This window comes from Callithrix jacchus, chromosome 5 (genome assembly GCF_049354715.1).
Source record: "Callithrix jacchus isolate 240 chromosome 5, calJac240_pri, whole genome shotgun sequence".
NCBI lineage: Eukaryota > Metazoa > Chordata > Mammalia > Primates > Cebidae > Callithrix > Callithrix jacchus.
This window is the reverse complement of record NC_133506.1, coordinates 2,209,599-2,231,593: the sequence shown is the minus strand read 5'-3', so window position 1 is coordinate 2,231,593 and position 21,995 is coordinate 2,209,599. Positions and strand designations below refer to the sequence as shown.

Below are 21,995 nucleotides of genomic sequence, written 5' to 3'. Positions count from 1 at the left end.
ATTAGCTTGGGTAACACGGCAAAACCCTATCTCTACAAAATTAAAAAAAACCTAGCAGGACATGGTGGCATGAGCCTATGGTCCTAGTTACTCTGGAGGCTGAGATGGGAGAAGTGCTTGAAGCCAGGGAGGTTGTGGCTTCAGTGAGCCCTGATTGTGCCATTACAGTCCAGCCTGGGAGACAGAGCAGAACTCTGTCTCGAAAAAGAAAACGACAATTTTTAGGGAATAGCATCCAAATATTATGGAAACTTTGGATACAGGTTACCAAATAAAAATTCTAGCAAGATGGCAAAAATACAAGCCCTAAAATTATCATTTTGATTTTTTTTTAAGACGTAAAAGATACACTGATTTTTATTTTACTTTTTTTTTGTTTTGAGATGAAGTCTCACTCTTGTTGGCTAGGATGGAGTGCAATGATGCAATCTCAGCTCACTGCAACCTCCGCCTCCCGGGTTCAAGTGATTCTCCTGCCTCAGCCGCCTGAGTAGCTGGGATTATAGGCACCTGCCACCATGCCCAACTAATTCTTTTTTTTTTTTTTCTTTTTTGAGACAAAGTCTAGTTCTGTCGCCCAGGCTGGAGTGCAGTGGTTTTATGGTGTTGGCCAGGCTGGTCTTGAACTCCTGACCTCGTGATCCACCTGCCTCAGCCTCCCAAAGTGCTGGGATTAAAAGCGTGAGCCACTGCTCCCAGCTGCCCAGCTAATTTTTGTATTTTTAGTAGAGATAGGGTTTCACTGTGTTGGCCAGGTTGGTCTCAAACTCCTGATCTCAAGAGATCCGCCTACCTCGGCCTCCTAAAGTACTGGGATTATAGGCATGAGCCACTGCACCTGAATTATTTAACTTTTTAAAATAGGGTCTTACTCTGTTGCCCCAGGCTGGAGTGCAGTGGTGCAATGAGGGCCACTGCAGCCTCAATCTCCCAGGCTCAAGGAATCCCCGCCGCTTAGCCTCCAGAGTAGCTGGGACTAAAGGCACACACCACCACACCCAGCTAATTTTTGTAGAGATGGAGTTTTGCCATGTTGCCCAAGCTGGTCTCAAACTCCTGGGCTCAAGTGATCCACCTGTCTCAGTCTCCCAAAATGTTGGGATAACAGGTGTGACCCACCACACCCAGCCTATTTTATTTTTTGTAGAGATAGGGCTTCACTATATTGCCCAGGCTGGTCTTGAACTCCTGGGCTTAAGTGATCCTCCTGCCTCAGCCTTCCAAAGTGCTGGGATTATAGGCATGAGCCACTGTGCCTGGCCTGTTTTTCTTTCCTTAAAAAAGTCAACTATTTTATTCCATGAGAATAAAATAGAATATAATTCTATTTTATAAAATCCTATTTCATAAAATTCTATGAATTGTATGAGATCAGAAACCATTTTTTGTATTTCTAAGGCCAATTTGTCAGGCCCTTCGAGTTCTATGAGATCAGAAACTATTTTTATATTTCTAAATTTTATATTTAAATTTATATTTTATATTTCTAAATTTTATAAATAGTTTCTGATCTCATAGAACTCGAAGTCTGGAGCTAAGAAGACGAACAGATACTATTATTTATAATTGGGTTAGATTTAGAAGCTGTAAGAATTGAAGATAAAGTGTTGTAGGAGAATATAGTGTAGTGAGTAACTGATTTTGACTAGATCAGAAGCCACAACCTAGACTAGAGTTTAGGGAAGGCCTCACAAAATATGACAAATTTGTAAATCACTAAAAAAATCACTAAAAGCGTGAGCAGGGGCTTGTCAGGTAGTCTAAAGAGGGGTAGGGATTAAAGAAAGACTTTTTTTTTTGAGGCAGAGTCTTGCTGTGTTGCGAGGCTGCAGTACAGTGGTACGATCTTGGCTCACTGCAACCTCTGCCTCCTGGGTTCAACAGATTCTCCAGCCTCAGCCTCCTGAGTAGCTGAGACTACCAGTGCTTGCCACCAAGCCCAGCTAATTTTCGTATTTTTAGTAGAGAGAGGGTTTCACCATGTTGGCCAGGATGGTCTCAATCTCCTGACCTCACAATCCACCTGCCTCGGCCTCCCAAAGTGCTGGGACTACAGGCGTTGAGTCACTGTGCCCAGCCAAAGACTTCTTAGGAAGCATCTGAAATACATAAAAATTACTACTCCAAATACCTTTCAACAAAAAATTGATTTTTAAAAAAGAGAAGGAAAATAAAACACCAGATAGAATAAACACAAAATTTCAGTTCATACATTTGTGGGTTTTTTTTTTTTTTTTTGAGATGGAGTCTTCCTCTGTCGCCTAGTCGAAAGTACAGTGGTGCAATCTCGGCTCACTGCAGCCCGTTCTCCGGGGTTCCAGTGATTCTCCTGCCTCAACTTCCTGGGTAGCTGGGATTACAGGCGTACACCACCACACCCAGCTAATTTTTATATTTTTAGTGGAGATGGGGTTTTGCCATGTTGCCCAGGATGGTCTCAAACTACTGACCTCAGGTGATCTGCCTGCCTCAGCTTTCCAAAATGCTGGGATTACAGGCATGAGCCACCGTGCCCAACCCATTTGTGCTTTCTAGAGCAAACATTGGGCTAGGCACTGTGGCTCATGCCTGTAATCCTAATGCTCTGGAAGACTGAGGCAGAAGAATCACTTGAGACCAGTTCAAGACTAGCTCAGGCAACAGAGTCAGATACTGTCTCCAAAAAATTGAAAAATTAGCTGAGCACGGTAGTACATGCCAACAGTCTCAGCTACTAGAGAGGCTGAAGCAGGAAGATCACTTGAGCCCAGGAGTATAAGTTTACAGTGAGCTATGATTGTGCCAATGCATTCCAGGCCTGGGCCTGAGCAAGACCCTATTTTGTTTTTGTGTTGTTTTGTTTTTTTCAGATGGAGTTTCACTCTTGTTGTAAAGGGTGGAGTATAATGGCACAGTCTTGGCTGGCTGCAACCTCCACCTCCCAGGTTTTATTGATTCTCCTGCCTTGGTCTCCCAAGTAGCTGGGATTACAGGTGTACATCACTATACCTGGCTAATTTTTTTAGTAGAGACAGGGTTTCACCATGTTGGCCAGGCTGGTTTTGAACCCCTGACCTCAGGTGTTCTGCCCACCTTGGCTTCCCAAAGTTTTCTGTGGGATTAGGCCCCTGGCTTGATTCTGACTCATTATGACTGTTGGAATTACAGGCATGAGCCACTGAGCCTGGCCAAGACCTTGTTTCTAAGGAAGAAAGAAAGAAAGAAAAAAGAAATAAAGCAAACATTAAAGATGTCGTATTCAACTCTGTCTACCTAGATATTTAGCTCTTCAACCTTTCTTAGTGTTGGGGGTGAGAGGAAAGATTCCAGGCAGAGGGAATAGCATGGATAAAGCACAAAACTGGGAACAAGCTTGTCATATTCAAGAATCTGAAACAGGTGCATGCCATGACCATAGTTTGACACAGTAAATGCTTATTCAATGACAGACCTTCTGCAGGAGAGACCAAATGAGACTTGGGATGTCAGAAATGCTTTCTCAGGCTTTCAAAAATCAACCTGTTTTCAACTGAGAGGCCATTCATTCTAATCTTCCCTACTTTCTTATTCTTTCCACAGCTTTCCAGTCATGCCACATACAGATGCGGACCACTGTCCTTCACCCAGTCTATCCAGTCCTGAAAATACACAAGTCTTTTTCAGGTACTTTTCCTTCATATACAGACACGCATACAGTCAACACATTTCCAACTCTATGCCTTTGAACCCAGCAAGGATTTCGCTGGGTGGGGAGTCAGCAGTGAGCCCTGGGCATGGGTCCAGTCCTCTTGGTACATGAAAGCCTTTGAACATGAGGCCACTGGAGTGCTACATGACATATACTCCATCACAATTCTGTCTACACTGGCCTTATGCTTGCCTGGGTTTCTTTTTCTTTTTTTTTTTTTTTTTTGGAGACAAAGTCTTGCTCTGTTGCCCAGACTGGAGTACAGTGGCATGATCTCAGCTCACTCCAACCTTTCCCTCCCCAGTTCAAGCAATTCTCTTGTCTCAGCCTCCCAAGTAGCTGGGACTACAGGCACATGCTGCCACGCCCACTAATTTTTTGTATTTTTTTCAGTAGAGACAGCATTTCACCATGTTGCCCAGGCTGGTCTTGAACTCCTGAGCTCAGGCAATCCAGTCACCTCGGCCTCCCAAAGTGCTAGGATTACAGGGCTGAGTCAACGGGCCTGGCCTCTTTTTTTTTTTTGAGACAGAGTCTTGCTCTGTCACCCAGGCTGGAGTGCAGTGGTGTGGTCTCTGTTGTTCACTGCAGCCTCTGCCTCCTGGGTTCAAGCGATTCTCCTGCCTAAGCCTCCTGAGTAGTTGTGATTACAGGCAGGTGCCACCATGCCCAGCTCATTTTTTTACTTTTAGTAGAGACATAGTTTCACCATGTTGCCCAGGTTGGTCTCTAACTCCTGCCCTCAAGTGATCCGCCCCCCAGTCAGCCTCCTCAAGTGTTGGGCTACAGGCATGAGCCAACCACGCCCGGCCTGGGTTTCTATATTAGAATAACCCTGGGCAAAGCAACCTTCTGGGCCTTGCTATTAAAACCTGGAAAGTAGGTCTAGTATTCATTGGCATGCCATGTTCACAGGGCTTTTGTGAGGATAAAATGCAAGAATGATGAGGAAAATCGAGTAATTATAACTGACATTTATTTTTTCAGAGCCAGACACTGATAGGAAGCATCAGGACGATGGTCTGACGGAGGGCTGAGATCAGCTTCGTGTGCACATTGGCTCTGCTCAAACTGCTGCTCCACCCTGGTGAAGCAGAGGGTGGAGGTTAAATGGCTCAGATTCTGGGTCTGGCTCCATGTAGAAGTATGACCCCGGGCCCGCAGCTTAACCTGTCTGGGGATGAAGCTGTTCGGTTAACTTAAGAGGAACCTGTCGGCTTCCTCTTGCGTGGAATGAGGACCGCAGAAGGGGTTCAGAGGGAACTGAGTGAGAGGGTCCATTTCAAGCTCTGAGCAGTGGCGCCTTGGCGTGCAAATTCATTTTCACTTTTACCATTATATTTGTTCCTACCTATTTAAGGGCAGCCACGACGTCTGTGGCGCTCGGCAGGGTGGAGGGAAGTGTGGTTAGGAAGCCTGGGGTCTGAGTGGCGCGGGACCTAGGCCGCTCCTTTTTTGGGGCTTCAGTTTCCCGCCTCAAAATGATGGGTGGAATGGCTGGGTTACACCCAGCCTTCCCGCCCCTCGGCGTCAGGCTGGGCAGCGACCCTCGGTGGGGAAACTCCCACCACCCCGTAGGCCAGGGAAGGGGCGGGGCGGGGCGGGGGTGGGGCCTGGCGAGAGTCGGGTCCGGCCGTCCCACCTGCCGCCGCTCACCTCTAGGCTGTAGTTGCCTCGGATGGCGGTGAAGTCGTCCAGGGCTTCGGCCGCGCTCCCTTCGTCCAGATTCAGCTCCTGGCACAGCGCCTGTAGCGCCTCCCCGGCTGCGGCGACCACCGCCGCCCCCTCGGCGTGGGGCTCGTCCTCGAACATCCTTTCAGTCCCCACGGGCGGCGCGCCACGGCCCCCAACTTCTTTCTCTCTCTCGGACGAGCTACCCACAACCACCTGCGCCAAAGCGCGCGAAAATCGGCGGTTGCGGAGCGCCTTGTCTTCCACCGTCTGCCTCCGCTTTTCCTCCTCAAAAAAAGTCCGTTTTTCCTCCGGAGCTCCTAGCCTTCCCTCTCCGGAAATGTGCTAAGAAGACGGACCACAGATCCTGAATGACCTGGACTTGGCCCTTGGCGGATCGCTGGGGGCCCAGCCGGCGGGGCAAAAAAAGAGCGGAGGGATCCACAGCCTGCGCGCAGAGCCTGCTGGGAGGTGTAGTCCATCTCGGGGAGATGAAGCCCGCGGCCTGACCATGTACCTCGTGTAGCATAGTGAGATACCTCCTCTATCCATGGGCCCTGGGTTTGTCACTGTTTCTCCTGCCTCAGGCTCCTTTTTAGAAAAAAGTAACCTCTGGACGAAGAGGGGCTCTTGGGACTCTCCCCAACATCCCAGCGCCCAGTGCCAGTGAGCGGTTCACTAAATGACCGAGGGGAAGGACTAGTGAGGGTTATTAGGGGACGGATCCTGATTTCGTGTTAGTCACACGAGGCGGGCAGAGAGGACTGCGGTAATGAGGCAGGAGAATAGAGTCTGGAGGCAGGGAACCTATGGTTGGTTCACGTGACTTTCTAGAACAAAATTGAAACGAAAACCCCAACTTTCCACGCCTAAGTAACAAAATGACCAGAGGCTATTTTGTTGGACCTTTTTTGCCTGGCAGATGTGAAACTGTCCGCAACAAACCACACTGAGTGCTTGCTCTTCTTCGTTTGCAACTTTGTAACTTAACTTCAGTCTCTGAATAGTTGCTGTCCACAACCAATCAGACTCATTGCTGTAGAGTCTTCATTTGCATAGAAGTATAACTTTGTAACTTAACCCTAGCCTCTGATTGGTTGGTTTCTGCAACCAATCAGAAGCTATTCAATTGTCAAAAAATCCAAAAGTTTGAAAATGTTGCAGCGACTCCCCATTTCTTTGAGGGTTAAGCCAAGCTTCTTGTCCTAGCCTATAAGGCACTAAGGGTCTGGTGGTCCCCTGTCTAACTCTGCCTTCATTTGCTCCTCTCCCCTTTCTCACCCTACGCTGGTCATACTTGTGATTCCTTGTGGCTGCTTTTTTTCCCTTTAATTTGGAAAAATACAAACTCAGTTTTTTATTTAGTGGTAACCCCAATGTTTTAAAAAAGTGAAACATTTCATCCAAATCACTAGCTAAAAGATAATAGCTAAGAATACTTGAACCAGATATCAAAGAATTGGGGAAATGGGGGCGGGCATGGTGGCTCACACCTGTAATCCCAGCACTTTGGGAGGCTGAGGTGGGCAGATCACTTGAGGCTAGGAGTTCACGGCCAGGCTGGCCAACATGTCAAAACCCCATCTAAAATACAAAAATTAGTTGGGCGTGGTGATGGCTGCCTGTAGTCCCAGAAGTGGAGGCAGGAGGACAATCACTTGAACCGGGAAGGCAGAGGTTGCAGTGAGCCGAGATCTCACCACTGTACACCAGCCTGGGCAACAGAGCAAGACTCAGTCTCAAAAACAAACAAACAAAAACCCTTAATGCAGTTAACCATTAGACATTTCCATTCTTCACCTGCCAGTTATCCCATTTCCTTTCTTTTTTCCCATCTTACCTCCAAGATGTCCCTCCACTTCCCTAGATAGCTCAGCTCTGGTTCTCTGTGTATATTCTTCAACCAAACAAGAGCCTGAGAATCATATTGATGGTGACTATTTCTAATTAGTCCAGTGTGCCTCTTGGGGTCCTCCCACAATTCCACATGCAACTTATTAAAGTGGTCACCCAGCACAAACTAATCTCTTTTCCCAGAAAATTTCTGTTTGTAAGAAATTTTTATCCATTTATGTTTAAAGCAGACAGTGGGTACTCAACAAATAATAGTTCCTATCCTAGAGCCATTTGAGGATCTGACATCGGTTGTAGGAGAGGGAATCAAGAAAATGGAACAAAGGGGAGAAGTAAGGAATGGAAAACTTGAATATATTGGGACAGATTTAGCATTGCACCAATTCAGAGATTTTTTTTTTTTCTTGCTTAGAGGTTTTGTTTAAGATTGAGTCTTGCTCTGTTGCCCAGGCTGGCATGCAGTGGCACAATCTTGGCTCACTGCAACCTCTGCTTTCTGGGTTCAAGCAGTTCTCCTCCCTCTGCCTCCTGAGTAGCTGGGATTACAGGCATGCACCACCATGTCCAGCTAATTTTTTGCATTTTTAGTAGAGATGGTGTCTCACCATGTCGGTCAGGCTGGTCTTGAACTCCTGACCTTGTGGTCTGCCCACCTTGGCCTCTCAAAGTGCTAGGATTACAGGTGTGAGCTACCATGCCTGGCCTGTTTTTTGTTTTTTTAGATAGAGCCTCGCTCTGTTGCCCAGACTGGAGTGTAGTGGTGCGATCTCGGTTCACTGCAACCTCTCCTCCCAGGTTCCAGCGATTCTCCTGCCTCAGCCTCCTGAGTAGCTGGGACTACAGGCACATGCCACCATGCCTGGTTATTTGTACTTTTAGTGGAGATGGGGTTTCACTATGTTGGCCAGGCTGGTCTCAAACCCCTGACCTCGTGATCTGCCTGCCTCAGCCTCCCAAAGTGCTGGAATCATAGGCATGAGCCCCTGCACCTGGCCACGTGGAGGTTTTTAAGGGAAAGAAAAAGGAAGAAGACAGGGCCATAAAGGATTTCACAAAAATACATCATTAAGTATGAAACTATAAGAATGGATTGTTGGCCAGGCACGGTAGCTCACTTCTGTAATCCCAGCACTTTGGGAGGCCAATGTGGGCGAATTACTTAAACTCAGGAGTTTGAGATTATCCTGAACAACGTGGCAAAACCCCATCTCTACCAAAAATACAAAAAATTAGCTGGACATGGTGGTGCACACCTGTAGTCCCAGCTACTTGGGAGGCTCAGGGAGAGGATCACTTGAGCACAGGAGGCTGAGGTTGCAGTGAACCATCATCACGCCACTGCATCCAGCCTGGGTGAATGAGACCCTGTCTCAAAACAAAAACAAAATGTTATTTTATTCTTAAGATTGTTGGCAATTAAGCAAAGTCCTTTACAAAGGAGCCAACAACACTAACGTTGCAACATTATTTATTTAGAATCTCTCTTGAAACTGTCCTTGACCTATTTCTCAAGACTGGAATTCTACTGGGCATGATGGTACATGCTTGTAATCCCAGCACTTTGGGAGGCTGCCACAGGAGGATCACTTGCGGCCATTAGTTCAAGACTACCCTGCCTGCACAACATTGCAAGATCTTGTCTCTGAAAAACAAACAAATAAAACAAAAAACATTAGCTTATTCATCTCTAGTTCTCAGTCCCTGATGTGAGTCCAGTACAAGGGGGTGAAAGGGGAATTAACAATCAATAAATATGCACTCTGTGCTCAATCAGTGCAGTACCTCTTACATACGTTCTTTCATTTATGCATTCCAACGAGCTTTTAGTTAGGAAACACTATCTCCATTTTTTACACGAACCTGCAGTTGAAAAATTAATCAATTTTTTTAATGTTTCCAGAAAGTCAGCTATAATGCTGGCATTTGATCCCAGGCCTATATACTCCAAACTTCATAATATTTCCACTGCATAATTTGCCTATTCCAAATATATCTCTATTTACAGAGCAAATAATTGTGCTGATAATTGGTGAGATAGTGTGTACAATATAAAACCCAGTTTATGATTTAAATGGAGGCAAAAGATGTAGATATAGAAAAATCCTGAAGTCATCACCTTATGTTAGCTCTTGTTTCTGTTTTGTCATTCCCATTTGACAAAGAACCATGTCTAGAAGTTCAGGGTTGTCTTGCTTTCTGAGGTGGAGACAATAGCATGAAGGGCCATTTAGCAGGTATGGTTGTGTGTGCCTGTAGTTCTAACTACTTAGTAGGCTGGGCAGGAGGCCAGACTTGGAGGTTAGTAAGTTATGATCACACCACTGTACTCTAAGCTGGGTGACAGCAGGAAACCCTATCTCTAAAAGAAATTAAATTTAAAAAAAATATGTGAACTTTTTTTTTTTTTTTTGAGACATAGTCTCGCTCCATTGCAGTGGTGCAACCTTGGTTCACTGCAACCTCTGCTTCCTGTGTTCAAGTGATTCTCCTGCCTCGGCCTCCCAAGTGCTGGGATTACTGGTGTCTGCCACATGCCTGGCTAATTTTTGTATTTTAAGTAGAGATCGAGTTTCATCATGTTGGCCAGGCTGGTCTTGAACTGATCTCAAGTGATCTGCCCACCTCAACCTCCCAAAGTGCTAGGATTATAGGCCTGACGCACCATGCCCAGGCAAAAACCCTGTAGATTTTAAAATTGTATTTGCAATTTTTTTTTTTTTTTTGAGACAGCGTTTCGCTGTTGTTACCCAGGCTGGAGTGCAATGGCGCGATCTTGGCTTACTGCAACCTCCGCCTCCTGGGTTCAAGCAATTCTCCTGCTTCAGCCTCCCGAGTAGCTGGGACTACAGGCACACACCACCATGCCCAGCTAAGTTTTGTATTTTTAGTAGAGAGGGGTTTCACCTTGTTGATCAGGATGGTCTCGATTTCTTGACCTCATGATCCACCCGCCTCAGCCTCCCAAAGTGCTGGGATTACAGGCGTGAGGCACCGCACCCGGCCGTATTTGCAATTTTAAACTAAGAAGTGCCCTTCCCTACAGCTTCTTAAAGGTTTTTAAAGCAAAAAACACGTGGGAGGTAATTAAAATGGGTAGAGGTGACTTCATACTGGCAATATTAAGTCTGAAAAAAGGTGTTGGGGAGTGCGCCAGTGGCTTCTGTGGTTTCTGAAAGGATTTGTTTTTACCTGACATTACTTGCCTTGTGTTTCTAGGTAGGGCACCTGCCCATGAGCTTCCGCAACCAGCTCAGTCTCTGCTCAGGTTTTGGTTTGGCCCTCACCATCTGGACTAGAAACAGTCTGGTGGGCGATGATGTACAGCGAGGGCTCAGGGTCACACAGCGGGCCTCTCAGATCTAGTGGTAGGAAAACATAGGTTGGAGGTAAAAGCCCCTGAGATCTATGGAAATGAACGCAGGTCTAGACAGCAAAAAGCTTACATGCCCGTAGCAGCTTAGATTGCAGGTCCAGGTTTTTCTAAAACCTGTCTAAAAGTTTATATATCAGTGGATGGACTCCAATTTTAATCCACAAAACCTACTGGTTTCTGAGTTGACAAACATTTCACTCCTTTGCAGTAATCACATTCCAAGTAGTCTTTCTAAAGTCAAATTATCTAGACCTCCTAAGCTATGTCTAATGTTAACATCTAAGTTCCTGTGTTGGTCCTAGATGTAACCCTTATGTCGTTAATTTAAAAAAAATTACTTTTTATGTTTTCCTTTCCTCCCTCCCTTTCTCCCTCCCTTCCTCCCTCTCTACCTTCCTTCCTTGCCCAGGTTGGAAGTACAGTGATGCAGTCTCAGTTCACTGTAACCTGTGCCTCCGAGGTTCAAATGATTCTCCTGCTTCAGTCTTCTCAGTAGCTAGGATTAAAGGTGCCCACCACCATGCCCAGCTATTTTTTATATTTTTAGTAGAGATGGGGTTTCACCATGTTGGCCAGGCTGGTCTCAAACTCCTGACCTCGAGTGATCCACCCACCTCGGCCTCCCAAAGTGCTGGGATTACAGGCATGAGCCACTGTGCCTGGTGGTTTTTATGTTTTCTTATTGCAAAAGAAATACATGTTTACTGTGTAGAAAATTTAGATACTACGTGTAAGCACAAGAAGAAAAAGTTACCCATAATCCTACCATCTAGAGATATCTACTGTCATTTTGAATGTGTATCTTTCTGGTCTTTTTTCTACACATTTATACTTACTTACATATGTATACTTTTATTTTTTGTCCAAATGGAACCATATGACCCAGGAATTGCAATTGCTGGTTTTATTTAATGATACCACATCATCATTTATCTGAGTCATTTAAAAATTATTCTAGGCCGGGCACAGTAACTCATGCCTGTAGTTGCAGTACTTTGGGAAGCCTAGGCAGGTGGATCACTTGACACCAGGAGTTCAAGACCAGCCTGGGCAACATGGCAAAACCCTATCCCTACAAAAAAATCAAAAAATAAAACATTAGCAGGTGTGGTGATTGTGCTCAGCCACTTGGGAGGCTGAGGTAGGAGGATCCCTTCAGCCTGGGAGGTGGAGGTTGCAGTGAACTGAGATTGTGCCACTGCATTCCAGCCTGGGTGGCAGAGCAAGATCTTGTTTCAAAATAAATAAATAAAATAAAAATTATTCTATAATATTTTTCATGGCTATTCAGGTTGAGGATCCCTTATCCAAAATGTTTGGTACCAGAAGTGTTTTGGAAATCAGACGATTTTGGGTTTTGGAAGAGTTGCCTATATGTAATGAGATATCTTGGGGATGGGACTGAAGTCTAAACACAAAATTCATTTATGTTCATATATGCCTTATACATATGGCCTGAAGGTAATTTTAGAAAATATTTTAAATAATTTTGGTTTGACTGTGTGTTTTTTTGCTTGTTTTTTGAGATGGAGTCTCACTCTGTATCCCAGAGTGGAATGCAATGGCACAATCTTGGCTCACTGCAGCCTCTGCCTCCTGGGTCCCGGTTCAAGCAGTTTTCCTACCTCAGCCTCCCAGGTAATTTTTGTATTTTTTTTTTAGTAGAGATGGGGTTTCACCATGTTGGCCAGTCTGGTCTTGAACTCCTGACCTTGTTATCCACCCACCTTGGCCTCCCAAAGTGCCGGGATTACAGGTGTAAACCACCACACCCAGCCTGTTTGTTTTTTTGAACAGTCTCACTGTCACCCAGGCTGGAGTGCAATAAGGCGATCTTGGCTCACTGCAGCCTCCGCCTCCCAGGTTTAAGCAATTCTCCAGCCTCAGGCTCCTAAGTAGCTAGCACTACAGGTGCACACCACTAAACCTGGCTAATTTTTGTATTTTTACTAGAGACAGGGCTTCACCATGTTGGTCAGACTGGTCTTGAACTCCTGACCTCAGGTGACCCGTCCGCCTTGGCCTCCCAAAGTGCTAGAATTACAGGAGTGAACCACCATACCTGGCTTTGACTGTTTTGTTCTATGGGGTCAGGTGTGGAATTTTCCCGTTGTGATGTCATGTTAACACTCAAAAAGTTTCAGGTTTGAGAACATTTCAGATTTTGGATTTTTTTTGATTAGGGATACTCAACCTGTATATAATTCTACAATATGAATATGTTATAATTTCTTTAATTATCTATTGTTTTCAATCTAGTGTTTCCCACTTTTGTTATTCTAAATAACACTAAAATGAACATTCCTGTAACTATTTCTGCTTATTTTCATAGATTAAATTCCTAAATAGAAATTGATTAGTCAGGCTGAGCACGGTGGCTCATGCCTGTAATCCCAGCACTTTGGGAGGCTGAGGCAGGTGGATCACAAGGTCAGGAGTTCTAGACCAGTCTGACCAACATGGTGAAACCCCGTCTCTTCTAAAAGTACAAAAATTAGTCAGGTGTGGTGGTGTGCACCAATAATCCAGCTACTCAGGAGGCTGAGGTAGGAGAATCACTTGAACCCGGGAGGCAGAGGTTGCAGTGAGCTGAGATCATGCCACTGTACTCCAGCCTGGGCAACAGAGTGAGACTTAGTCTCAAACAAACAAACAGCTAAAAAAACAAATAATTGATAAAATAAGTATTTTTTTTAAAGGATTTTGATACATACTGCCAAACTTTCCTATTAAAAATGTATGCTCATTGGCTGGGCGAGGTGGCTCATGCCTATAATCCCAGCACTTTGAGAGGCTGAGGCAGGTGGATCACCTGAAGTCAGGAGTTGGAGACCAGCCTGGCCAACACGGTGAAACCCCGTATCTTTTAAAAATATGAAATTAGCCAGGTGTGGTGGCACATGCCTATAGTCCCTGCTACTTGGGAGGCTGAGACAGGAGAATCCCTGGAACCCAGAAAGCGGAGGCTGCAATGAGCTAAGATTGAGTCACTGCACTCCAGCCTGGGCGAGGCAGAGAGAGACTTCATCTCAATAAATAAAATAAAGTAAAAATAAATAAGTAAATAAAAATTTATGCTCATATAAGCACAGTGTATAATGTCAGTTTTCCCTTAACACATCAAAGTTGAGAATTTTTTTTTTTTTTTTTGAGATGAAGTCTTGCTCTGTTGCCCAGGCTAGAGCGCAGTGGTGCAATCTCAGCTCACTGCAACCTCTGCCTCCTGGGTTCAAGCGATTCTCCTGCCTCAGCCTCCCAAGTAGCTGGGATTACAGGCGCACGCCACCACACCTGACTAATTTTTGTATTTTTAGTAGAGACGGAGTTTCACCACGTTGGCCAAACTGGTTTCAAACTCCTGATTTCAGGTTAACCCCCCACCTGGGCCTCCCAAAGCGCTGGGATTACACTGTACCTGGCCTAAAGTTTATTAACTGGTAATATTTGCTATTTTGACAGGAAAATGCATACTGGCATCTCATCATGATTTATTTTGCAAAATTCTGATTACTAGTGATATCAAATATCTTTCATCTATTTATTGGCCACTTGTAATTATTCTATAAACTGCTTATTCATACTGTTTGCCACTTTTCTTTTGAGAATTTCTAACTTGTTTTAAGGATATTAACCCTTTATCATGTTGCAAATACTTCCCTCCATATTATTGTTTGCATTTCACTTTTAACTATTTCTCTCTTTTTCAAAGTTGATTTCCAAAATGTTTATGTAAAAAAATCTACCATTCTTTTGTTTTATGGATATGTCTTTGGTATCATACTTAGAAAATGTTCTCTTTTTTATTTGTATTTTAATTAATTAATGTTTTTGAGACCTCACTCTGTTGCTCAGGCTAGAGTGCAGTGGTGCATTCTGTACTCATTGCAATCAACGCCTCGCAGGTTCAAGCGGTTCTTATGTCTAAACCTCCTGAGTAGCTGGGATTACAGGTGCCCGCCACCATGCCTGGCTAATTTTCATATTTTTAGTAGAGACAGGGTTTCGCCATGTTGGCCAGGCTGGTCTCGAACTGCTGGTCTCAAGAAATCTACCCACCTCGGCCTCCCAAAGTGCTGGGATTACAGGTGTGAGCCACTGCCCTGGGCCAGGTTCTCTTTTTTATGTATAATTCTTCAAGGTCTCAAAAATGCTTAAGACCTTCACAGTTTGGAGCTTTATTATTTATTAAGCAGTGTTTTGCCTTTAAATTAATCTTGTTTGCTTCCAAAATGTTAACGCTTCACTAGTTTATAGTTTCTTTCACTTCTTGCATTGAAGTCTGTCTACATGTTCTACAGAAAATTTATTTTTTATTTTTATTTTTATTTATTTTTAATTATTATTATTTTTTTGAGATGGAGTTTTGCTCCTGTTACCCAGGCTGGAGTGCAATGGCGCATTCTCGGCCCACCGCAACCTCTGCCTCCTAGGTTCAGGCAATTCTCCTGCCTCAGCCTCCCGAGTAGCTGGGATTACAGGCACGCGCCACCATGCCCAGCCAATTTTTGTATTTTTAGTAGAGACGGGGTTTCACCATGTTAACCAGGATGGTCTCGATCTGTTGACCTCGTGATCCACCCGCCTTGGCCTCCCAAAGTGCTGGGATTACAGGCGTGAGCCACCGTACCTGGCCCACACAGGGTGTTTTGCTGAAATTCCAAAGCCCAGCCTTGGCATGTTTTACTTTTTTTTTGGGGGGGGCAGAGTCTCACTCTGTTGCCCAGGCTTGAGTGCAAATGGTGCCATCTCAGCTCTCTGCAACCTCTGCCTCCCAGGTTCAAGCGATTCTTCTAACTCAGCCTCCCGAGTAGCTAGGATTACAGGCATGCGCCACCACACCCAGCTAATTTTGTATTTTTCGTAGAGACGGGGTTTCACCATGTTGGCTAGGCTGGTCTTGAACTCCTAACCTCGGGTGATCTGCCTGCCTCGGCCTCCCAGAGTGCTGGGATTACAGGTGTGAGCTACTGTACCTGGCCGGCATGTTTTACTCTTCCAAGGATGCTGGTCATTGTGCTCCATGTATTTCCTCTTAAGAAATACATGGGTTGGGCTGGGCGTGGTGGCTCATGCCTGTAATCCCAGCACTTTGGGAGGTCGAAGCGGGTGGATCACAAGGTCAAGAGATCGAGACCATTCTGGACAACATGGTGAAATCCTGTCTCTACTAAAAATACAAAAAATTAGCTGGGCACAGTGGCGCATGCCTGTAATCCCAGCTACTCAGGAGGCTGAGGCAGGAGAATTGCCTGAACCTGGGAGGTGGAGGTTGTGGTAAGCCGAGATCGTGCCATTGCACTCCAGCCTGGGTAACAAGAGCGAAACTCCGTCTCAAAAAAAAAAAAAGAAATACATGGGTTTTGGGACAGGGACATAAGTATCATCTACCATCTTGACCCAGTTCTGATGGTTCTTGAAGGGAAAGACAGTGTTTTCTTCTTCCCCATCACAAATCAAGGTAGTACCTTAGCAAGTTTCTATATTCAGTTATTTTGTTGTTGTTGTTGTTAAATCTGAAAAACAATAACATCAGCCCTTTCAACATCACAGGTTACCGAGAAGGGTCTTAAGAGAGGAGGTTGGAAAAGCTCTGAAAATAAAAGTCCTATACCAAATAGAGTATACTTATTACTATACCAACTTCTCTTTGCTCGTATGCGCATTACCCTCCTCCTAGGAAAATCTCTCCTCTCTGATTGTTTTACGTCACCAAATAAGGAGAACAGAGTCCTCATCATGGCAGCCAGGGTAGTGAAATCCATTGTTTTAACAAGTTTCAGGTGTATCTGGATGGCTGACTAAACAATCTTCTCACTGGTTTCACGAAAGCTGCCTAAGATGTATGGCAACAGGCTCTTGATGTCTTCTCTCTGTGTGGCCAAAGGGAGCACATCACCTGGTACCAAAGGGGGTGCTCTCCATCTTTACTCAGGACCTACTGCTCACTGATTTTTAGTAGCGGTGGCAGATCCAGAAGAGAGAAGGGGATATGATGGCCCTACATAGAGGAGGGACAGAGCTGCTTTGAATTGCCTCAAGGGCAAAAGTGGGACCAGGCAGGGAAGATCTAGGGCTATGGGCTTGGGCTCACTGTAAGGAAGAGCTCTGCTAACAAGGGAAAGTGGAGCAGGTAGCTCAGGCCACGATGAGCTCCCAAACACACAAGCTGGCTCAAAGATCCTCATATAGTTTGGCTCTGCGTCCCCACCTAAATCTCATCCCGAATTGTAATTCCCACATGTAGAGGGAAGGACCTGGTGGGAAAAGATTGGATCATGAGGGCCGATCCCCTTTGCTGTTCTCATGAGAATGAGGTTCTCAGGAGATCTGATGGTTTAAAAGTGGCAGTTTCAGCTGGGCGCGGTGGCTTAGGCCTGTAACCAGCACTTTGGGAGGCCGAGGTGGGCGGATCACTTGAAATCAGGAGTTCAAGACCAGCCTGGCCAGCGTGGTGAAACTCCATCTCTACTAAAAATACAAACCTTAGCTGGGCGTGGTGGTGAGCACTTGCAGTCCTAGCTACTAGGGAGGCTGAGGCGGGAGAGTCACTAGAGCTTGAACCTGGGTGGCGGAGGTTGCAGTGAGCTGAGATCATGCCATTGCACTCCACCCTAGGTGACAAAGCGAGACTCGGTCTCAAAAAATAAAAATAAAAAATAAAATAAAGGGTCAGTTTCTCCTGCTTTCTGTCTCTCTCCTGCTCTGCTATTGTGAAGATGTACCTGCTTCTCTTTTTCCTTCTGCCATGATTGTGAGTTTCCTGAGGCCTCCCTAGCCATGCAGAATTGTGAGTCTATTAAACCTCCTTTGTTTATAAATTACCCAGCCTTAAGAAGTATCTTTTTTTTTTTTTTTTTTTTGAGCTGGAGTCTCACTCTGTCACCCAGGCTGGATTGCAGTGGCGTGATCTCGGCTCATAGCAACCTCCGCCTTCCAAGTTCAAGCGATTGTCCTGCCTCAGCCTCCTGAGTAGCTGGAACTATAGGTGCATACCACTACGCCTAGCTAATTTTTGTATTTTTATCAGAGAAGGGGTTTCACCACGTTGGTCTCGATTTCTTGACCTTGTGATCTGCCTGCCTTGGCCTCCCAAAGTGTTGGGATTACAGGCATGAGCCGCTGTCCCTGGCCTAAGGAGTATCTTTATAGTAGTGTGAAAAGGGATCCCCTGGAAGGAATTCAAGCAGAATTTGACTGAGGACCTAAGGGTTCTTCCCATTCTGAATGGGGATTCTGCTCTTCTGAAACTACTGAAAGGAAGCAGTCTCAAGATTGTAAAGTTTAAACATACACATGAAAAAGTAAGTAGAATATAAACACAAGTTATGAAGCCAGTTTTTAAAAAAAGTAGAATAGTTAGTAGAGTAAAGCAATTAACATACATTGACATTTGTTATTTTTGCTTCAGAAATACACATTTTTTTTTGAGACAGGATTGCGCTCTGTCACTCAGACTGGAGTGTAGTGGCATGATCATGGCTCACTGTGGCCTCAACCTCCCGGGCTCAAGCAATCCTCCCATCAGCCTCCCACGTAGCTGGGACTATAGGCCATGATGCCAGCTAATGTTTTTGGCATTTTTTGTAGAGATGGGGTTGTGCCACGTTGCCCAGGCTGGTCTCATCTCCTGGGCTCAAGTGATTCTCCCACCTTAACCTCCTGAGTAGCTGGGACTACATGCATGTGCCATCCAATAAGATTATAGTCTCCTGAAGCCAGCAATTCCTAAAGGGATGTAGAATTCCATCACGAAGCCAGTCTTTTACACAGGCAATGGAGTCTATATCTGGCTAATTTTCATTAAAAAAAAAAAATAGAAACAGGGTCTTACTTTGTTGCCCAGGCTGTTCTTCTGGTCTTGAACTCCTGGCTTCAAGGGATCCTCTCATCTCAGCTTCTCAAAAGTGCTAAGATTTTTTTTTTTTTCGAGATGGAATTTTGCTCCTGTTGCCCAAGCTGGAGTGCAGTGGCACGATATTGGCTCACTGCAACCTCTATCTCTTGGTTCAAGCAATTCTCCTGCCTCAGCCCTCTGAGTAGCTGGGATTACAGGTATAGGCCACTACGTCCAGCTAATTTTTGTACATTTTTAGACACAGGGTTTCACTGTGTTGGCCAGGCTGGTCTCGAACTCCTGAACTCATGATCCACCTGCCTCGGCCTCCTAAAGTGCTGGGATTATAGGCATGAGCCACTGCATCCAGCCAAAAGTGCTAAGATTATAGGTATGAGCTACCTTGCCCAGCTCAAATTTATATACATATATGTGTATGTGTATACATAACATTTTTGGGAGATGGAGTCTTGCTCTGTCATCTAGGCTGGAGTGCAATGGTGCAATCTTGGGTCATTGCAAACTCTGCCTCTAAGGTTCAAGCGATTCTCCTGCCTCAGCCCTTGCATCTCCAAGTAGCTGGGATTACAGGCACCCACCATCATGCTCAGCTAATTTTTGTGTTTTTAGTAAAGACAGTTTCACCATGTTGACCAGGATGTTCTCAAACTGCTGATTTGAAGCAATCTACCTGTCTCAGTCTCCCAAAGTGCTGGGATTACAGGCATGAGTCAGTGCACCCAGCCTAGCCAAGATATTATTTTTTTGAAATGGAGTCTTGCTCTTGCTCTGTTGTCCAGGCTGGACTGAAGTGACACAATCTCAGCTCATTACAACCTCTGCCTCACAGGTTCAAGCGAATCTCCTGCCTCAGCCTCCCAAGTAGCTGAGACTACAGGCGCATGCCACCATGCCTGGCTAATTTTTGTACTTTTAGTGGAGACGGGGTTTTACCATTTTGGTCCAGCTGGTCTCGAACTCATGATCCACCTGCCTTGGCCTCCCAAAGTGCTGGGATTACAGGCGTGAGCCACCATGCCCTGCCAATTTCATTAATTTTTAAATAGTCAGTACTTGCCTATTTTTTAGGTATAAAATTTTAAATGGTACAAAAGGATCTGGAGGAAAAAAGAATTCTTCCCCCCACTGTTGTCCCCAGGCTATCCAATTGTCCTCCTACGCTGTTTTCAGTTTCTTACATGTCATTTTTGGGGTGATTTATTTGTGATTTAGGAATCAGTGGCCTGGGCCAGGCACTGTGGCTCATGCCTATAATCCCAATATTTTAGGAGGCCAAGGTGGGAGGATCACTTGAGCCCAGGAGTTCGAGAGCAGCCCTGGCAACATGGTGAGACTCTGTCTCTACAAACATTTAAAAAATCAGCTGGGCATGGTGGCATGTGCCTGTGGGTCCAGCTACTCAGGAGGCTGAGGTGGGAGGATCACTTGAGCCCAAGAGGTTGAGGCTGCAGTGCACCATGATAGTGTCACTGAACTCCCGCCTAGGTGACAAAGCAAGACGCTATCTCGAAAAAAGAAAAAAGGGAAGAAAAAAGAAAAGAATCAGTGGTCTTGGGGCCCCTCCTACCCTCTTCTTGTGTCCAACAAGATTGTACAGCCCCCTCAGGCTGATCATTCTAAAGAGATTATTTCCATCTTGTAGCCAGTCTTTCAAGCAGTCAACAGAGTATATGTTGGGCAGTTTCTTGGCCACTGGACTCTGGAGAAGCTGAAAGAACCCAGAGATCAGCCGAAGAAATGACCTTTAAGCCCTTTTGCATGTGGGGAGCTACCTTCCCACCAATGCCAAAGTATATATTTTCCTTTTAAATCTCTACAATTTAGCACATACAGGGTGATGTTTACCCTATAGGTACACAAGGAATACTGACTCATACATGTGTGGAAAGAAGAATTTTGAGAGGCTTGAATCTGAAAATTCTTTCTTTTTGTGTGTGTATGTAGTTCTTTTTTCTTTTTCTTTCTTTCCTTCCTTCCTTCCTTCTTCCTTTCTTCTTCCTTCCTTTCTTCTCCTTCCTTCCTTCCTTCCTTCCTTCCTTCCTTCCTTCCTTCCTCTCTCTTTCTTTCTTTCTTCTTTCTTTCTTTCTTTCTTTCTTCTTTCTTTCTTTCTTTCTTTCGATGGAGTCTCGCTCTGTAGCCCAGGCTGGAGTGCAGAGGTGAGATCTTGGCTCATTGCAATCCCTGCCTCCTGGGTTCAAGCGATTCCCATGCCTCAGCCTCCAGAGTAGCTGAGATTAACAGGCACCTGCCACCACACCCAGCTAATTATTTTGTATTTTTTAGAGATAGGGTTTCACCCTGTTGGCCAGGCTGGTTTTGAACTCCTGACCTCAGGTGATCCACCTGCCTCAGCCTCTCAAAGTGCTGGGATTACAGACGTGAGTCACTGTGCCCGGCCTTGAATCTGAAAATTATTTCTATCCTACACTTGAAACAGATCCCAACATGCCACAAACTAGACATAGCCTAGGAAAGCAGGCATTGCTGCTTCATAGGCTTCCTGAATCCAGCTTCTAAAGAATGAGTCTTACCTCCACAAAAAAGCCTGCCGCTGTGAGTTTATGTTTATCATTCCCTTGGTTAAGAAGAGGGACTAGCAGATACATGACCTTCTGTGCAAGGAGCGGATTTTTTTCCAGCAATGCCCTGCAAAACACAACAGCAACAGAACGACTCTCAGAACTGCTCCCATCCAGAGGGCATTTTCTCAGGGCTGGGAACCCTCTGGAATTTCTTGCCCAGCTCCAGGTATACAGGACAGTATGGTAGAGCCAGGACCTCTAAAAAATTTGCCCAGCATTATGGTTATTTGCCCACCCTCTTTTTTTTTTTTTTTTTTAATGAGGTGGAGTCTTGCTCTGTTGCCCAGGCTGGAGTGCAGTGGTGAGATCTCAGCTTACTGCAACCTCTCCTTCCAAGGTTCAAGCAATTCTTCTGCCTCAGCCTCCCAAGTAGCTGGAATTACAGGCGCCCACCACCATGCCCAGCTAATTTTTGTATTTTTAGTAGAGGCAGGGTTTCACTATGTTGACCAGGCTGGTCTCAAACTCGTGATCTCGAGATCCGCCTGCCTCAGCCTCCCAAAATGCTGGGATTTAAGCATGAGCCATGGTGCCTGGCCTGCCTACCCTCTTATAAGGAGATTATTGTGGTAACTAGAAGGGAAATAACTACTCAAAACAAGGTTGATTTAGAGCAGGCGGGTGTAGGCATGATAAGGAAGCCTCACTTGGCAAGGAGAAATACTCCCTGAAGATGGCAATCTTCTCCTCCCAGGAGAGCCCATCCTATATTCTTTTCCATGATGTTGAATTCCTGCCAGCATCATGTTCTGAGGAGGAGAGCCTTTATAGTCTGCATGGCAAAGATAAATCAAACAAAAACAGTGTGGGTGATTTGAATAGGTCCCTCCAACTTACAGCACACAATCGCCCCATTCTCACTGAGGAGAGCCATGCATTGACAACTCCTGGACTATATTTCTCTCCTTTCCAGATTGCCCAAAAGACTCTTCTCTTTTTTCTTTTAGTTTCGTCTGTTTTTTTTTTTTTTTTGACAGAGGCTTACTTTGTGGC

General features: G+C 45.3%; 2 protein-coding genes across 5 annotated transcripts in view; both read right to left on the bottom strand.

Moving 5' to 3' along the window:
- Window positions 1–5,548, bottom strand: part of RBL1 (RB transcriptional corepressor like 1) — a 90,583-nt gene extending 85,035 nt beyond the window's left edge. For all 4 annotated transcript variants that reach the window (XM_054256856.2, XM_035297979.3, XM_035297980.3 and 1 more), the window contains exon 1: window positions 5,324–5,548. Coding sequence is in view for 2 of the 4 variants with exons in the window: in XM_035297979.3 (XP_035153870.1) it covers window positions 5,324–5,479 (156 nt within the window). In the remaining 2 variants the exon portion in view is untranslated. The remainder of the gene's footprint in view (window positions 1–5,323) is intronic.
- Window positions 5,549–10,277: 4,729 nt separating this feature from the next.
- MROH8 (maestro heat like repeat family member 8) overlaps window positions 10,278–21,995 on the bottom strand; it is a 70,880-nt gene continuing 59,162 nt past the window's right edge. The window contains 6 exon segments of the mRNA XM_078375602.1: window positions 10,278–10,489; window positions 10,491–10,615; window positions 16,271–16,435; window positions 19,988–20,128; window positions 20,952–21,066; window positions 21,650–21,787. Coding sequence (XP_078231728.1) covers window positions 10,405–10,489; window positions 10,491–10,615; window positions 16,271–16,435; window positions 19,988–20,128; window positions 20,952–21,066; window positions 21,650–21,787 — 769 coding nt within the window. The 3' untranslated portion in view covers window positions 10,278–10,404.